The sequence below is a fragment of the Acinonyx jubatus genome, chromosome D2 (genome assembly GCF_027475565.1).
Source record: "Acinonyx jubatus isolate Ajub_Pintada_27869175 chromosome D2, VMU_Ajub_asm_v1.0, whole genome shotgun sequence".
Classification (NCBI taxonomy): Eukaryota; Metazoa; Chordata; class Mammalia; order Carnivora; family Felidae; genus Acinonyx; species Acinonyx jubatus.
In genome coordinates this window covers 56,712,357-56,731,658 of record NC_069393.1, presented here as the reverse complement: position 1 = coordinate 56,731,658, position 19,302 = coordinate 56,712,357, and the positions used below count along the sequence as shown (strand labels likewise).

The following is a 19,302-nucleotide window of genomic DNA, read 5'->3' as shown; positions in this document are numbered from 1 at the left end:
GAACCTGACCTGGGAGGCAGAGTGGGGTGGTGGAAACAGCACTGCACGCAAAGGTATGAGGCAGATCCTGCTTTTAGGGCAGTATATAGACCAGACAAGTCTTTTCTCGGGGCCTCAGGGTCCGCATGCAAGGTCCCTGTGTCATACAAGGAGGATGGACTAGATGAACTCTATTTTCTCCATTCTTACTCCTTTGATACAATTTCTTGCTACATGATTTAGCTACTGAATTCAGTGTGTGAGGGAGAAAAAGAACACCAGTTCTAAATTCTGGTCCTTGCATGGTGCTTATGGATGTCCCAGATATTCTGAGTTAGCCACAAGTTCAAATACATTGTTGTACTGACTGCAAAAATTGATGAGCACTTGTTGGGTCATTGCTCTGGACTCAAGGGGTCTCAGACTATGGACTGGGGCAGGTCTGGGAGGTCAGGTATGGGGGCACAGGCACTGCTGAAGGCCTGGGGAAGTAGATCTCAGTGGGGCAAGGACAGGAGGATCTCAGGACAGGTGGGACATAGGGAGCTCAGAGCAACACCACTGCCAAGACAGAAGCGTTGAGAGACTCAGAGATGATATGCTCTCAGAACTCAGGACAAGTTCTACAGATTACCTCCTCTGGCCCAAAAGAGGGGAAGAGCGCTGCCAGTAAGAGTGCTGGCTGACTGCAGGTTCCTCATCTGTAAGGCAGGTCTCTAAGAACTACCTAATACAGAGCATGGTACCACGCACTGCGATACACCCTCTGTATAAGCTATTTCATTTATGCCCCAAGCTACTTCATGACCTAGCCACCATGGTTTACATCTATTAACATAAGGAAGAAACTTATCTGTTAAGATAAGGAAACAGCATCTTAGGTTAAAGTAACTTGCTGAAAATCGCATAGCTCCTAAATGAAGGAGCCAAGATCTGAATCCAGATGGAAACCTAGCTCCTAACACCACCCTACACATGGTCTTCCTGGGAGAATGGATCGACAGGCCTGGTGAGGGGTTGGCACTTAGAAAAGTGTGAGTTTCCCTTCCCTTGCTCACTGTGTGAGGAGGTGGTAATATTACATGGGGGCTGGGGTCCCTCCTTGATTTTCCCCCGGGCCATCCCAGCGCCCGACGGTGACGACCCCAATTTCCCTGCCCAACCTGCTGTCGTAGGAATTGCTGCAGAAGACAGTGAGAGCTGCTGTGTGCTCTGTTCCTCGAGGTCCGTCATTTCTTCCTGGGTGAAGGCCATCTCCTCCATCCTCAGGTACACGACCTCGCCGGGGCTTCTCAGCCCATCTGAGCGGCTGCCTGGGGAGGATAGCAAGTGTATGCCCATCTGCTCTGGAGAAGACCTGCGGCTCCAACTGCTACAGGATGGCAGCTCTGGGCAGGGTTGAAGGAGGAAGGTGGGGCTGCCCTCACCCCGCGGCAGTCCAGCCCATCCACCCAACGGACTTACACGGCAGGCTGTTTCTGTTGCTCAGGAGGGTGATGGCAGGGTCATCCTTGGGGGTCTGGGGTGTACCCCGGGTCGTAGGGGCTTTGGTGGAGTCTCCATCAGCAAAGGCCTCCATGTCGGGGGACTGGGGTGAGCTGTCCATGTGGCAGGCAGTGAGTGCATTCTGGTACTGCTGCCGAGTGATCTAGAAAGAAGAGGCAGAGAGGGGAGGAAGCTCAAGAGGGGCTGGGCAGAGCCCTCCTTGGATGTGGTCAGCCTCTCCGAGCTCAGAAGCAGCCCTACTAGGGTGCGTTGGAACCCCTGACCTCTGCGGGTGAAGATCCATGAACCGGGTCCTTTCCCAAGCTGTACCAGCCTAGCAGTTGAGGGACAATGAGTCCCCACTGTCATTTTTATTGGCTCTGGACTTCCATGGTGCCCCTGGAGGAGCCAAGCCTTCTCCTGAGCCTCGGAGGAGGTTGGAGGGCACCTTCAGGTAGCAGAGTACTTGCCCATAGAGAAGTTTTAAATACGTGCTTCCACTATTGCCAAGGGACCTCTTCCTAAGGGTCCACAGGGAGTGTAGTGAGGGAAGCTTTGCTGCTCCACGTCCTGCTGTCAGGAAGCTGGATGCTGAGGCCTGAGAGCGCACAGTCATTTCTCATTTGGACTTGGCCCGCCACCGGATGTGGGATCATGCTCCTATGTGGGAAAAGTCCACAGCAGAGGTCTCTGAGCTCCTTCATCAGATCATGGGAGTCTTCCTAGCGACTTTCCTGATGTGTCAAGCCTCACCCACAAGTAAAAGCATCTGGAGAATCAGGTTTAGCCAGACCAGAAGGGAATTCCCGTAATTCCAGGAAGGAAACATGTCTTTTCTGGAATACAGAAAGGTTTCTGTCATCTCTGTTCTCTGGGTGTATGTTGCAGACTCATGCCTCGCATCCTTGTGTCCAGTAAAAACTAGCTAGTTTTTGTGCCACCCAGGATAGAAATGTGCTACCATGAATCCATGAATGGCACGGGGTGAAAAGTGACAATGGCACATAGTGCCACACCATGTCTTCTCAAGCACTATGGTCACCTCAAATGTTTTCCTCCCTTCTTCACTGCATTTAGCTAGAGAACAGGCAAAACCACACACTGTTCGTGTTCCTTCCCTTTCCTTTCGGGGCAGGATTGGTATTACATGTTGGAACAGTAAGGCTGCGTGGCTGGTAATAGGAGAGGGAATGGTTAAGATTTCCACGTTGGAATGGAGGCGGCTTGAAGCTGGTTTGGTATCTGGCAAGGGCTCTTTTAACAGTGGCCCCTTGTCAACTGCCCACTCTCCAGCACCTGCCCTCTAGACCCTCCCTTCCCCGGTGGCTTGGATGCCTGGCCTCCCTGGGGGCTGTGGGTGATGCTCAAACTGAAGTCCTGGAGTCAATCCTAGACAGCTCAGTACTCACATTCTCAGGGGGGTGACTCTCCATCACTTCTGGCTCATCCCACTTCTGCTTTCCTCATACACCTATGTTTCTCCTTTCCTTTCTGTACAGGCTGTTGCTCTGGTCATTTTTATTGAGTATTTTATTCTGCTTTATTATCCTCTGATGTTCTTTCTACATTTTCTAGATCCTATGGTCCTCTAATTACCCCAAAATGCTTAAAAATTTAGCACTCATCCTGAATGTTAGGTTGTAATCTTCACCAAAATATCTAGCCTCGACAACCATTCAGGCAATGTTTTCTCATCATAAAGAGAAATCTTCTATTTCCCCTCAAGTTGGGAACTCATTACTTTGTTGGACATTATCAATCTTTTCTTTTCTAACAAACTTCAGGATGTCTTGCATGAGGATCGAGCAAATTCCAAGCACAACTAATCTAATCAGAAAACACCAATTAAGAATGTATGTCTTTTTGCATTTTGTATGGGAGACCCACATGCAGAGATCCCAAGCTTCTAGCTATACTACTGCCCATTAGAGGGGACAAAGATAGTTCTCTTGATAGTTTAAAACCGTTATTCTCAAATTTCAGCATCGGAATTACCCAGAGGCCTCGTTAAAAACAAGATTGCTGGGCCCCATTCTCAGAGTTTCTAATTTGCTAGGTCTGGAGTAGGGCCTGAGAGTTTGCAGGTCTAACGAGTCCTCGGGTGATGCTGATGCAGCTGGTTTGGAGACTGCACTCTGAGCACCACTGACTTAAGACCTAGTTAAAATCAAACACAGTCCTCCTACTCAGGTTTTGAATCCTTTAAAGGATTCAAATGGATAAAGTGGCAAAGTGTTAACTGGCTTTGATATTTTTCAGGCCCAAATGGCATGTTCTCTGCTTTATGGCATGCAACGATGGGGGTCTCAACTTAGCATTTGTCTAAAGTCTTCAATAGATTCAATGTTACTGTAGACTTTTACAGCCCCCTTTGTTGGGAAGTGAGAAATCAGGTTCCAAAATTTCCCCAAGAGATGTCAACTCTGGAGCCTACCCTCAGACTAAAACCTTACCTTGAGTCAATCACAGAACATCAGGCGTGTATTAGAGATTTCACCATAAATTGACTGTGATGCTGCCCATACTGATGGTTCAGGGACTTGCAGTGTTTCAGAGAAAGGATCAAAGTGACACGCTAATTATTCATGCCTCCCGGGACAGTGGTTCTCAACCTTGGCAGCACATTTGAATCACTTGGGAAGCTTTAAGATATCCTGATACCCAGGCAACACCCTTAAGCAATTATATCCAAATCTCTGAAAGTGGGGCACAGACATCTGGATTATTTAAAGCTCCCCAGGTGATCCCAATGCACACCACGGGTGAGCCCAATGCTCTGGACTCTTGGAAATGCCCCTGTAACCAATTATTATCTACACTCCCCTTAATAGTTGCCTTCACTGATGTTTGATTTTCATAGTGGACCCCCAGCTTGCATACAGGGCTGAACTAAAAAAAAAGCTCCATATGAAGAACATAAACTGGCAAAACTTGCAGATGAGGCCAATATGTACTATTTTTTTCTGATGTCTTCCATAGTCCTATAGTAATCCATTTGATAAATACTTCAAGAAATTACTGCCAGGAAAAAGTTCCTTTCTCTAGAAAAATGATATACTTGATGAGAACACAAATGTCCACTACGTTTGCCCTCTTTGCTTTTAGGACCAGGAAGCTCACAGATAAATTTATTATTTACTTACAGTAACAAACTCATGCCTTATTGCTTTTTCACCGAATTGGTTTGCAATTTCTTTTTAATTTCTTATTTAAAATATTATATATCATTTTTGGAATCATATATATTACTGGAAGCGCTATCAATTTTATAAAAGAGATGGAACTGATATTAGGTTTTAGGATGTGGGTGGGAGGTCTAGTGCTAGTGTTACTAACCCATAAGAGCTTGCTCTTGCAGGTAGAGGTTGGGATAGGAGGGTGGAACCTTCCATCCATAGGGTATATTATGGCTTACAGAGCACTTGGGTATGTGTTACCCCTTTGCTCTTCATAGTGACTGTGTTGGGTAGGCATGAGGGCTCTTTTGATCCCCATTTTAAAATAAGAAAATGAGGTCCAGAAATGTTGAGGGATTGCCTCAAGTTTGACAGTTAGCAAGGTTTCAGAGTCCTAGCCAGGGCACTGTCTCCACTGTATGGGTTTTGCCTGGGAAAGTGCTATTCACTCATGGGAGCCAGGGAGGTGGCAGGGGAAGTGAGACTATGAAGCTCCAAATTTTCAGAGGGAGAAACTCCAGAGCCTAACAATGGTGCCCCTGTAACCTGGATATTGGTAGTTTAAAGGCCTTTAGTCTTGCTCTTCAGGGACAACGATCTCAGCCTGGGCTCTGCACTGTGAGTGGGTGTGCCTGGCTGCACTAGGCTGTCTTTTACAATCCTTTAGAGGAGGTGTCCCAATAACTGCTTTGTAGCTTGGGGTCTATAGGCATCTGATGACCGAAAGCCAGCTGGCACACAACTGGAACCAGTGTCACCATCAAACCCAATTCTCTAATGTGTCCATGGGCTTCCCAAAGGTGGAGCTTTCTTTAGAGTCTTACAGGTTCTTCTGGCTTAAAGGACAGAAACATTTCCTAAACGACTCTTGATAAGCTCACCAGAGTACTTGATATTACTCTTTTTGGGTTAACTAGTTTAGATTTGGCTTCTAGTTTAGTCCCAGTGTTGCCACTTTCAAGCTGGCCTGTAACAGAGGCCCAGTGATAATGAGATAACGCCACTGAACCTGCCATCCAACTGTTAGAAATGACTGTTTAAAACACGTCCACATCGATCTCTCACAAGTTAACTCTATAATGGGCATACATTTCGAAGAAAGGCATCAAATCTATCATCATCTCATTTCATCTAAACTGTGCATGGCACATCATGAGGTGGGGAAGGGGCAGGAGCAATGGTCCCTCTGCCCCCGGAGTAGGAGTGAGTGGAGGTGTTGTCAAGGCAGGATGAGGTCTTAGGGAAGTAAATCCATAACTAAGAAAATAAAGTGAAAGACAAAGTAGGGGAAGGAAGGAGATTCCAAGTAGGGACAATGACAAAAGGAAGATGGAGAGGCAGAGATGATGAGTGAAGGGAAGACGGGAGGAAGGGAGAAGGAAGGGGGTGTGTTCTTGTTTGACTGTGAGATGGATTTATGGGCTCAGTTGGGACATCAGCTGCTCTGCCCAAGCTAGAAGCCTCTCAGGAGTGTTGCAAAGTGCTGTATTTAGTTTATTTCTGGACAGGTTCTGTCCAGGCCACATGCACAGTGAGCTGTACCATTCTCTCTTTGTTCTTAAGAAAAAGTGATATGTCCCTTCAGGAACCTGGGAGCAAGGATCCGGGAACTCTAACCCTCTTTAAGCATTGTTCTGGAGCAAAAGAACGAGCTGGGAATAAAACATTACATCTGGTAACAATCCTGAGTAAATGTACTCCTTCCTTATAAGGTACTGAGTTCCGTGTCATGGAGGCATTCACACAGATGTTAAATAACCACTTGTCAATGATGTTAGAGGGAAGATTCAGACAGCTATGGCCAGGACCTAACATTAGAGGGAAGAAGCATGGTTCTGCGTAGGGGGAGCAGGGTGGTTGCCCAGTACAGGGGTAGGGGCAGAGGTTGGGGGCGGGCCTATACTGTTGGTGGATGGTTGTATAGAAGGAAAGGTACTACCCACTAGTTACCTTCTCCCTAAGTCTCACAGCCTTGTTTTCACAATGCTTCCTCTTTTTAAATATATATATTAAAAAAACCCATAATCATAAACTACTGACATGTCAATCTGTCGCCTTGAAAGAAATTGTTGATAAGGCACCACTCTAGAAAATGTGTTCAGGAAACAACCTCTCACCAGCTGCATTTTCTAGATTCAAGCATTACTATTTTTTTTTTAATTCAGTTCTTTTATTGTTACTATTTTTTCACATTTTTGATTCAAGCATCACTTTTCATCACCTTGCTTCTCTTGTTCAACCATGTGAGAATTTCTTACTATCTAAAACAGTACTGTCCAATAGAAATATAATGAGTTGCATAAGTAATTGAAAACTCTCTTGTCACATTAAAAATAGGTAAAAACAAATAGAGGGAATTAATTTTAATAGTGTTTCATTTAAGCCAACATATCCAAAACAATTTCACTTCAACACAGAATCAATATAAAAGTATTAATGAGGAATTTTGCATTCTGTGTTTGTACTAAGTCCTTGGAATCCAACGTGCACTTTGCATGCACGGCACATTGATTTGGATGAACCACAGTGTGTTTGGCAGCCCCATGTGGCTACTGGCTACTATGTTGGGCAGCAGAGGTCTAGCAGATCAACCTGAATCTCTCTGCCCAGTTCTGATAATCCGGCCTTGTGCCCAATGGTGCTCCCACTGCTCGCACACGCAGAACCACTGGGCCAGCCCAGCTTCTCTCTTCACACTCCCTTGAATGCACTGTGCTTACTCATCTTCCATACGCCTGTTTATTGGTATCCCTCCTCCTGTTCTTTCCTAATTCTTAAAGGTCTGGTCCATTCGCAGCAATACAGTGCTTAAAATAAGTGTCACACAAACTCTTAATCAATTAGGTACTACCCTGCTTTGGTCACTATTGCTTAACCTACATTTCTTCTCTCTTACTAGATTTTAAACTCATTAGGCAGAGGATATGTTTTACATTTCTTAGTATAGCCACTGGTGTCTAGATCCCTCGTTAATGCTCAACCTACTGATTGGCTCATTGAGGAAGTCAAACCACTGCTCAAAAGCCAACATGTTTTTATTCTCTCTTTATTGCTGTAGATACAGGCATTTCTTAGTGCAGCTTGAGTTCAAATTGTCTTCTCTTACACAGCAGCCAGTTAGGAACTCAAGCATCCTCTAAATTACAAAGGAATGGAGACCTGTTTACCTTGAAACTAACCGAAGTAACTGTACACTTTTGGACATTTTGAGTTGGCAGCCAACGTGTCCAGAAGTTAACCTTCAACCAGTGTGATGACTCCTATCATTTAATGAAGTTCATCTCTCACAACACCATCTTGCAATTTAGGGATTCTGCCACCAGATGGTGATGGGGCATTTTGGTCACGGTTACACAATCTAGACTATAAGACATCGGCCAAATAGTCTTAGTTTAATGATGATATTTACCAAAAGCATTGTTAAAAAATTTATAAGGATTCTTTGGTACCTTCATTCATAATTTACTAACTATGACTAATCGTGGCTTTAATATCTCTCCCAGATAATCGTTAGACACAACTTTCTAATTTTGAAGCTTATCTTAAAGTCAAATTACTTCCGGACTTAATAACGTTCTGGAACTTTTGTTGGACATGAAAACCCCTTGCAAGCTCTCCATGCAGCCAATCACAGGAGCCTGGGCCGTGAGGACACCTCTCTTCAACAGTCTTTAGCTTCCTCAAAAGCTCCCCCTCTGTTAAAAAGGTAGGGGGGCAGGTGGGTGAGGGGAATAAAAGGGCAGCCCTAACAAGTCTATTACATCAGCAGAAGGGAATTTTCAACTTTAGTCTAAGGCATCAACTTAACTTATATATACATACATACATATATATATATATATACACACACACACACACATATATATATATATACACATATATATAAATAAACAAACAAACAAGTGCACGTTCAAACAAGAGCTTGAACTCCCAAAGTTCCCTTCTATAGAATTGTTACAATTGAAGTTTTTAAGAGACTGGGGCAAGGATTTGAAGGAGGTTTCTGAATAATACTTTAATTGGTTTCTAACCTCCCCTCAACTTCTACTTTTGACATTTAGTCTTCTCAATGTCAACATGTCGAGGTGGGAAAAGGGACCATGTTCTGTGCCACTTAGCCGCCCTGGGTCACAGCAAAGTCCTCTGGCCTGACCAAAAGGATGACACCTGCACCTGAGAACTGACCTCGGGTTTGGGGTTCTCAACATCAGGAAAGACACTTCCCTTTTATGTTCCTCATTAGCTGTAGAATGTCCCCTTTCCTTATGTTCTAGGCATGGATATCCATGAGCTCATCTGTAAGTTTCAAGAAAATCCTTAAAAACTCCATGCCAGGTATTCATCTTAACACATTCCTCTTTGTGGAGCTGTCCAATACATCCCCTGAAAGTGCTCCCCAATCCAGGCACACCTAGACATGTTCCAGAAAACTCTGGGCTCACCAGTTGATCATTAAATAGGATGCCTCAAATTCTCAGTCATTCTCCTCCCCAAACCAGCAAGCAAAATCTTCATATTGATTTCCTAAACTTAGGATGTAAATAACATTAGGGACTGAAAGTCTATGTCGCTCCCCGCCCCAAATTCCTATGCTGAAATCTTAACCCCCAGCGAGATGACATGTGGAGGGGGCGCCTTTGGAAGAAGTGAGGTCCTGAGGGTGGAGTGATTGCGAATGGAATTAGTGTCCTAATAGGAAGACAGCTTGCCTCCTGTCTCTGTCTCTTCCCCCATGTAAGGATACAAGGAGAAGATGGTTATCTGCAAACCAGAATGTGGGCTCTCACCAGACACGGGATCTGCTGGTTCCTTGAACTTGGACTTCCAGCCTCCAGGACTGTGGGAAAGAAGTGTTTGTTGTTTAAGCCACCCAGTCTATGACTATTTGTTATGGCAGCCTGAACTAAGACAAATGTGAAGACCTAAGAAACAAATTTAATTGAAAATTCCCAGTGCACTTATAGTAGAATTAAGTGCCTTCCTCTGGCTTAAGGATGCCAGACAACATTGCTGCTGACCGTCCACTGTCATTTCATGCTGGCCTCTGTCTTTGCACACTGCGTACCAGCACTCAGATCCACGAACCACCGAGCTCTTTCCTGCCTCTGTGGTTTCTCTCTTGAACATTCTCCTCCCCTCCCCTTTCAGGTCCCAGAAAAAATGTCGTTTTGTCAGTCTGCTCTGATAACCATTCCTAAAGGAAACCCCTTGCCAGCTCTGCCCAATCACTGTTTATCCCACTACCTTGTTTGTTACCTTCCTAGCCTTTATCACTACCTGAAATTAGGTTCTTCATGATGCGGTTACTTGTTTATTCTCTCTGTCCCCCTCTTAGCACAGAAACTCTAGGAAGGCAGGAGCTTATGGTCTTGTTCACCATAGTATCTTGTCAATATCAAGCACAGAGTAGGTATTCAGTCAATATTTGTTGAACCGCTTACTCATATTGTGACTTTCAAGTTCTTTTTCCACAAACCGTGTGACCAGTACTACAAACCAGGAAGAGCTAGCCCAGTAGAGTTTCTCTGTTCTCATTTTTTTCCTACCTCCACTTCTGAGGAAGGCCTGCAATGAGAGGGCTTCAGGACAAGGAGGCAGGGAGGAGAATCATGGACTTCAGTTTTCTGACGTTTAACTTTAGTGTCACATTAGATTTGTTAAGTGTCCCCAGTCACACACACCCATGAGTATTGCTGGGTTAGTTGCCACAAGTTATTTCTTCCTGGGGCTCCTTCAACTCTGATTTCCCACAACTCTTCCTAAAGACTGGGGTTTTGAGGGTTTGGACTCTGGAGACAGAGAGACTGAATTCCAAAGCTTGGCTCTGCCACTCACCAGCCATATGACCTTAGACCCCTCAAGCTCCAATGTCTTCATGTCTAAAATGGTTATGACAGTAGTACCTACCTGACAGGGTGGTGATCAGACAACCTGGATCATTCAGACAAAGGAGTCCCAAAGCGCATGCACAGAGCACCCCACAAACAGTTATTATCCCACCCCACCTTCCAGGCTCAGCCCCTCCCTTTGGTAACTTTCTATCTTTATGTTTCTATCTTCACCTCAGGGTATCTGCAGAGTTCTGGAACACAGAAAGCCAGGCAGTGCACACTGCTCTCAAATTATCAGAGCTTGTGTTCTGGACAGAAGGAGAGAACCTCCTCCCTCCTTTGTGATAAATATATCTCTCATAATCCAGCCTGCGACTGGACAAGATATACCAACTCAACTCATTGGGTGTTTTGTTGGACTTGGATAAATGGGGCTCGCTCCAGGCATGTAACAGTTTGCAGAATGCTAGCAAATAAAACCTATCAAAGCACGAGAAGGAGGACATTTTAGAAGGTTTCTGTGCAATACCAATCTTAATGTGAGGTATGAAGCAATGGCCCCCCTACCTTTTAACTACAAGGCAATGAGCACTGTGGCCTCTCTCTCCTGCATGTGCAAAGTGATGGATGTTCCGAGCTCCACTGAGCTCAGTGATTGCTAAGGGTGTAATGGTTACACAAAGGGTTTTTGCTTAACATACCTGCCAAATTGCATTTTAGACTTGAAACAGAAAGACATAAAAATATACTATCTTATGGAAAATCACAGCATGGTTTCTTCCATATACTTGGTTTATTAATCACCTGCAAATTTATCTCGGAAAAAACAAATCAACCTGGTGGCAATGGCAGGGGGTTCAAAAGAAACAGTTCACTGGCAACTTGTCTCAGGCAACCTAATTCCGCACTGGTTTATGCCTCAGTTTCCCCACACAAAAAATGGGGATCAGGAGATCTTAAAAGAGTGACAAATTAGTAATCAAGCTAACCAAAAACAGGGCCCTTGTAAAGCCAGGGAACAATTAGCACCCAGCGTTATCTTGGCGCATTGGATTGCACATCCTGTCCTGCTTCCCCAGCCGGCTGGCAAGCCGGGGATGGCCCTCCCGGGACAGTTACCTTCACAAATTGCACATCGCTGAGGATGTGCACTGAGTAGTCGGGAGTGTAGAGGTTGTTGCTGCTGCTGCACAGCTGGGTGTTGCTCCCCCCAAAGTCACTGCGCTCGCGGTTTGGAGACTCAGAGCGGTTCAACCCGCTGCAGCGAGAAGGGGACCGGTTTACTGCAGACAGTGAGGGAGAGGTGAGGGAGAAAAGGCAAGGAGAACAGAAAGAGCGATGGGGAGAGGGAGGGGGAGAGAGAGAGAGAGAGAAAGAGAGAGAGAGAGAGAGGTGTTGTTTACTAAGGGCCCACAGGACTTCTAGGCGGTGGTAGAACCAGGCCCTCACCCTTCCCGTCAGAGCCCAGATGCTCAGTTTGTTACAGGAACTCACGGCTCCACTCTGCGCAGGCTCCTCCTGCTCCCCACAACGTCCACCAGGGAGGGGCTGGAGCAGAGGGGTCCACAGCCTTTCTCAGTTCTGGTCTTTGGGTTAAGTGCTGGAGATGAGGACCGAGCTGTGAGCGTGGTTAGCTACTTAAAAGCATGAGATCCTCTATCAGGATATAAACTCTGTTCACGAACCTTATTTTACAAAGGCGAAGGCCTTGGGTTTGACAGCACATAGAACCAACCCTTGCCATGGTGAGCCATTTTGGCAGGGATAACTCAGGTCTGCCCTAACACTGTCAGGACACTGGACAAACGGAGACCCACAGACCTATTCAATCACATGGGTACCTATTCAAATCACATGAATAAACTGTTAAAATCTGTTCTATCCTTGTCCTTGACAACTATACCTTCATAATGTAACGTAACGTAACGTAACGTAACGTAACGTAACATAACCTGGAAGGCCAACTACAACTCCTTGGAGTTTTCTGCTAAAATATAAAACATAAAACAGGGTTGTATGGGGACAAATGGCCCCTACCCTAGGGGCTTCCCAGCCTCCTTATCCGCCCCACCCTGCCCCCACCGGGAGGTTTAGGTGAGGAATTTCAGGATTCTGTATCTGAAATGTGGTCCTGAAGGAAGAACAAGGGCTCTCAGTGGGCACATCTCTTTGGCCCTATGAACTCCTCACCTACACGGAAGGCTGGGACTAAGAAGGACTAAACGGGGGTCCTCTAAAGTGTGTCTAGGGCAGGATTCCATCTAGGCCTAAGTGGGGGTGGGGGAACAGAATACTGGAATAACCCCCAGGACTTCTGTCAAAGGCATCTCAATGTTCAGAGTCAGTTTTGTTTTGTTTTGTTGTTTTTTTGTTTTTTTAACCACTTTCAAGAACCATTCCTAGGGAAAGTTCAATTAAGACCACATCACTTGGTTTCAAAATGGATTGTGTGAACTATCTTCCCCAGATCAATGGAAGAGAGGGTCTTGTGGTGACCCTAGCAGAATCTCAACCGCAGAATAAACCTGAAGGAGAGACTGTCAAGCCCCCTCCACCCCTCTGCTTCCCAACAAATGCCACTCTGCATTTCTTCCCAGAAAGGGGAGAGTGTGCCGTCAGCCTCTCCTGACAGATTTAGTTCAGGGGCTCAAATGCAGAGTCCGCTTCCTCAGAGATTCCGCTCCTTGTTCTTCTAGGGCAGGACCTCGGGAATTTAATTCTGTCTCCTGAGATAATGGTGCCATCAATCAAGATAATTGATTAGCATGTATTTGGAGCTGAGTCCTTGAGGGTTGATGGTCTGTTTAGCTGCAAGCTGTTATTGTTGTCTGGCAAACTAGTGCAAAGGGTAAAATAACAATAGGCTGAATCATTTTTTCTCATTAGAGCCATAACAATCGCTGCCTTGATAGGGTTATAGAATTGAGGATTTTATTTCCAGCTTCCCCTTCTCAGTAAGCGCCCTTTACATATATTCTGTCACTTATACCAGGAACCTGGGGGGTGCCCTTGACTCCTGCCACTCCCCAGTCCCACACCAGGCCCTCTCACCTCTACTTCTGACATAATAAGCCCTTGGGCATCTATGTCTGTCCCCACTCAAGTCCCAGTTACCTGGACCACAGTCCCATCTCCCCGCTTATAAGCTTATGATCACCTCAGCTGCCAGAAGCACATTAAATAAGCTTTCTTTTATTTAGTCTGAATAAAATCTAAATTCCTTGCTTCATCCCTAATGTCCCCCATGACCTGACTCCCGATTTCCTGTCTGGTCTCATCTTGGGAACTCTCTTCCCCTCCCCTGCTTGCTCTGCTCCTCTCAACCATGCAAGTGCTCCCCTTCCCTCGCCACCTCAGAGGATGGCATTTCTACTGCCCACCCTGCCCCTTTCACCCCCACCCCCACTGCTTGGCTCTCAGTCATTAGGTCTCAGCTGAAAGCCAACTTCTCTGAAGACTTTGGCTGAACTGAGGTTTCCCGTTTTCTTCTATCACTGTCCCTTGTTCATTCCTTCAAAGTACTTTTCACACATTTTAATTCATTATGTGTTTGTACTTGTTACATCTACTCAGTTCAGTGCTAAATTCCATGAAGGCAAAGACCTGGTCTTTTCTGGTCATTGTTGTACACCCAGTACCTAGCACTGTGCCTGGCCTAGAGTAGGTGCTCAATAAAAATGTACAGAATAAATGAATCAGCACCTAAGGGTCCACTGAAGAGGTTTTACTTAGAATCTAAATTTTGTTTAAAAAAAGATTTCAGAGCTCTCAAATCATCCTGGATTAGAAAGCCTTTCCTTTGCAACTTAAAGCCATTCTGGGGAAGTTGACTTCTCCAAGAAGCTAGGGGTGGATAGAAGGACACTCTAAAACTGTAGCTGGAGAGAGTCAGAGAGTGGGCAGTGAGAATCCAGGGTACCAAGAGGCCTCAGGCTTTGGCCCAGTAACTCGGGGAAGAGGCCACAGGGAAGATGAGGACTTTGTCTGTTTAATAAAAGCATGTGAAACCAGGAATCCTGGACTCAGGTCTCTAGGGCCCTACCTATCCACTGGCTGATGGCAGGCCAGACCCCCCTCCACAGTGACCAAGGACTGAGAAGGACAGTGGTGGTGCCACAAAGAACAGAGCAAAGCACCCAGGTGATTGGGCAGAAAAATATGCATTTCATTTCTCATTCTGGCCCCTTGAAAACAAGCTGATGGGTTCTGGTGTGGCCAGACCCTCTGTGGCTTTTCTGGGGTGGTGGCTGCTAAGTAAGTCGATGGTGTTTCCTCAGGGGAGCTGCTGTGGAAAAGCAGGTCCAGCAGTCCTGCAGGAGGGGGACTTCTTTGTCGTGTGCGTGGAGTGTGGAAAACACTACCCTGACCTGGTGGTCAAGTACCCTACCCTACCTTACCTCAAGTCCATTTGGAACAAGGGGACAGAGTGTGAGCAGGGCTGTGGATGCAGCCTCCCTGAGAAATAACCATCTCTCCCCGATAACCATCCACTTTGCCTGGTGGGACACAGGCTTGACATACCCCACATTTGCTGTTCCACAGCCTCATCCCTTATGTCACAATCCCAGGCACATTCCAGAAGGATGGCAGAGAACAGGCCCATCTATGTACTAGACCACTTCCATCCATAGAAGGCTCTGCCTGAACCACATTCACACTGTTGGACACAGGGGCCGCCACTATATCCCCGTTCCCCCCAGGGTTCTTGTCCTCACTGCCACTCTGCTGTCACTCACAGGGACCACATGTCACATGCAAGCAAGATCGCAGTTGGGCTAGGAGGAGAAACATGTTTTGTTTTGTTTTTTAAAGTCAGAACAATGCTATTGAAGGTTTATTCAAAATCCCAAAGGATTCCCAACACCAAAAGATACAACTGTCTTACAAAGGTCAGGCCTATAAAAGCAATTTTTAAAAGGAAAAGAGCCCTCATTTCATGACAAAGAAAGTCCCGGCTCATCTGAGTGTTGTGCAAGATCAATGTTTTCGTGTCCCAGAGCCTGACATTCCTCAATAGGTAGGATGCTGATGACTCGGCATCTTGGTAATTGTGCACATACACTCAGAGGTTTCTGAGCAAGGGGAATGGAAATGCTTTTAATAAAAAAAAAGAGAAGAAATCAGTAACAGACGAGTGCCCCAGCAGCATGGCAAACTAGTTCAAGTTGTATAATTCCCCTTGGCATTTCCTAAGAGCAGGGGCCCAGTTGGGGGAGTAAAGAGGAAAATCCTAACTACAGTCAGAGAGGTCTAAGAGGGGACTGATCAAACAGTGATCATAAAACTGACCACAGAATCCCTCAACAGGAGGGAACAGCCAACATATCCCTTGTTCACTGTTGCTATTATATTACACCCTCGAGCTGGCCCTGGAGAGACTGGGTGGTGGGGAGCAGGGTTTTCTGCTCTAGACTCCTAAGTGCTGGGGAGAAGTGTGATAGACCTCATTCCTACAGCCTTTTCATGGTAAGTCTACAAGGGATATCTGTCCTAGATAGTAAGCTAGAGTTATTGAGGTTGGGTGGAGAAGGCCCTGGGGTAAAATTGGGTGTGGGGTTGGAGAGGGGGCAGAAGAGGACTTTACACTGTAACTGGGGCTGGATGGAATCTCCTCTGCACTGATAGATGGGGCCCCATGACTCTATACACAGCTCTGGGACACTTGCCTCACTCATGACACCTGTACCTGGAGCAGAACCCATGATACAGAAGAATACCCCACTTCCCTTTTCAGTCTGGGGATCCAAGGGGTAAGTAGGCTTCAGTGGCTTCCTGCTTCTATCTTTTGGAGCATCAGTGAGGGGCAAGGGGGAACAGCCCTCTTTGGTCATGGTCACTGTGCCATGGGCCATCTGTGTTCCCCAAACTGGATGGGGAGCTTAATTACATAGACCTAGAATAGTACAAACTAGGAATATTAAAATTCATCATTCTGGGGTAATATTCAACATCAGACAACCAAATGCCAAAAGCTCTCTGTCAGAGCTATAATGTGAACTCTGCAAATCAGCCCGAGTTAGGAGCCCAGATGAACTCGCTCACATTACATGGAGCTTTAATGGTTCCCAAATGTTTACTACACAAAAGCCAAACCAAAGGAATATTTCCACTTACCACATTTCACAAAGTAAAAGGATTATTTTTAGAGACTCCCTATATATTCTGGGAGGAAACTGTCCCCATCGATCTCAAAGCACATTTCAGATGGTCAGTTGAACACTGAAAAAGACTCCTTGCTTCTGACCTCTCTCCTGCCTCTGTGCTTTTGTGGATTTGGAAGGATTGTCATGGGGAACTCAAAATCATCTCCCCTGAGGAAAGAAAAAATGGATGACTCTGGGGAGAGGGAATGGTAATTGCAATGGAGCCGTGTACTCTCAGTGGGTTGATCAGAAGTTTACTTTTTAAATGAAAGCACCTGCAAAGCTGGCTAACTACATGACGCACTGCAAGCAATGCACAAAACCACTCCACTCTCCTTATTTCAAACCTAAAGTTCAAATAGAAAGAAACTGCTATGGACAATGGTGGCAATATTTGGCACAGGGACTGGTAGCCTCCATCCACTGTGAGCACCATAATTCATTAGCACAACTGCTTTCAAAATGCTAATAAGTCACAGCCCTCTAGGGGGCACAAAATGCCCATGTTCAGAGGGGCAGCCAGGTCCACACAATAGGAGAGCGGGACCTAGAAGACTTGGATTCCATACATCACCGGGTGCTCATCAAGACAAGTGCATTCCTTGATCCCCATCACCTATTTCCCTCTTTCCTTCACCCCTTCCCCTCTGTTAACCATCAGCTGAACTGTTCTCTATAGTTAAGAGTTTGTTTCTTGATTTGTCTCTTTTCCCTTTGCTCATTTGTTGTTTCTTAAATGCCACATGTCACCATATCGTACACCTGAAACTAATATAGCACAGTACATTAACTACACTGGGATTTAAAATAAGAAAGAATTTTGCAATACATACCCGTATATATCACATACATCTTAAACTTACACAATGTTGTATGTCAATTATGTCTCAATAAAACTGGAAACTTTTTTCTTTTTTTGAGTATAGCTGACACACGGTTATACTGGTTTCAGGTGAACAATTCAGTTTATATCTGATGACAAGTTTATATCTGATGCTGTGTTCACAAGGGTAGCCACCATCTGTCTCATTACATCGCTATCACACTATCACTGACTGCATGTGAGTATGCTCTGCCTTTGATTCCTGTGACTTATTCTTTCCAATTGGAAACTTTGGTTAAGAATAAAAAACAATTGGAAAAATTTGAAAAAAATAAACGTAAAATTAAAAAATAGAGAGAGATTTGGATTCCAGTCCTCACCCTTCCACCTCGTCACCACACCTGTGATACTGATCGATGGCTTTAAGTTTTCGGAGCCTGTTTCCTTATCTATTGTTTTCCAACAATAATTCCTTCACATCTCCTAAGGTGGTTGTGGGGATCAAATAAAATGATAGAGTTCTTTTTAAACTTAAAGGCCCTATTGATTTCCACGATTTCTCATCTCCTCTGTGTAAGATGGGGGTAAGACATAATATATGTAAATAACTGTATCTGGATCATAAATCAAGTATGGGGCCAGGCAAAAGGGGACTGGATGAAAGGAGGTGAGGAGGAAAGAATCAAAGGAGAAGCAAGGCACCCATGACTTTTCTTTCCTCTTCCTGCACTGTCACTGCTCCACTCTGCAGAGGTAAACCGAAGGTTGGAAGAAGCTGGCCATGCTGTGTGGCCTACCAGTTTCCTTTGGGTTCAACAGCCAGTCATGGAAAATGAGGGGGGGTGGTTAAAAGAGCTCTCAGGGGCAGATGGCGCCAACCAGGGTTGCATTAGAAGTAGCAACAGCTCCTGAGGGGGTGTGTGTCACATAGCAGGAACGAATCACCCTCATCTTGGTCTGACAACTGGGTTACCATCAAGTTTTTCATAATAAATATCAATGAACTAGAGTGAACCTTCCTTTAACCGGAAAGTTAAAATGAACTGGCTTGTCTGGTTAACTGAGGGTTATTTAAAAGGAGACTACAACCTTGCTTTGATCCTATTTGGTTGAAAAATGTGCATCTTCCGTTTCGGCTGAAACTTCCTAACACGCTCTTTATTGCTGAGACTCCCTGAGTGTGAAGGATCTTGAAGGTCCATGATGTGGTCATTTCTAATTGTGCCGGCAGGCAGAAGCAGACCAGTTAGCTGGTGAAGGCACCAGCCTGGCATCCCACATTGACTGAGCTGGCCTATGGTCATCATGAAGGCATGAGCTCTCACAAAGTGAGAAAAATTTTATTTCTTGGTGGAAGATCACCATTAAGTGAGAGAGGAAACCTTGGTGAAATCTGAGAAGGTGACTGACTTGTCTTGTACAGATAAACATGGGAACCAGATGATTTTTGATGGGAAAAATGTGATTTGGGAGAAAGCAGGAGTCAACATAAATATTTCTGAAATTGCAAACTTGGGGGCTTGGGGTGTCAGGGCATAGCCTTTTTGAAAGTTGAGGGTCTACTGTACAGATAGCAAAACATAACTGGATTCTTGATGACTGAGGTTATGGTAAGGCCTCAGAATCATACTGTAGCATTGGGATAAGGGAGACAGATGTGGAGGATACAGGGAGCTGGACTGTGTTTTCACATTCTAACTTTTAACAAGTAAATTCTTGATTTCGTCATTACTTACTCCATGAGCCTAAGAGAGCAACCTCTAGAGAGGAAAACAATACAAACACTTAATTGCTTATTTAGATGTATTACATTCTACTCAGTCCTTGAGTTACTATATAGTTCTGTGAGGAGCTGCTTGACCCAG

The 19,302-nt window shown here is 45.3% G+C and overlaps 1 protein-coding gene across 2 annotated transcripts in view; it reads right to left on the bottom strand.

Moving 5' to 3' along the window:
* Positions 1 to 19,302, bottom strand: part of CNNM1 (cyclin and CBS domain divalent metal cation transport mediator 1) — a 59,392-nt gene that overhangs the window by 4,035 nt on the left and 36,055 nt on the right. For both annotated transcript variants that reach the window (XM_027062820.2, XM_027062821.2), the window contains 3 exons: positions 11,591 to 11,754; positions 1,444 to 1,627; positions 1,143 to 1,292 (listed from right to left, as the gene is read on the bottom strand). In XM_027062820.2, the coding sequence (XP_026918621.1) occupies positions 1,143 to 1,292; positions 1,444 to 1,627; positions 11,591 to 11,754 (498 nt within the window). The remainder of the gene's footprint in view (positions 1 to 1,142; positions 1,293 to 1,443; positions 1,628 to 11,590; positions 11,755 to 19,302) is intronic.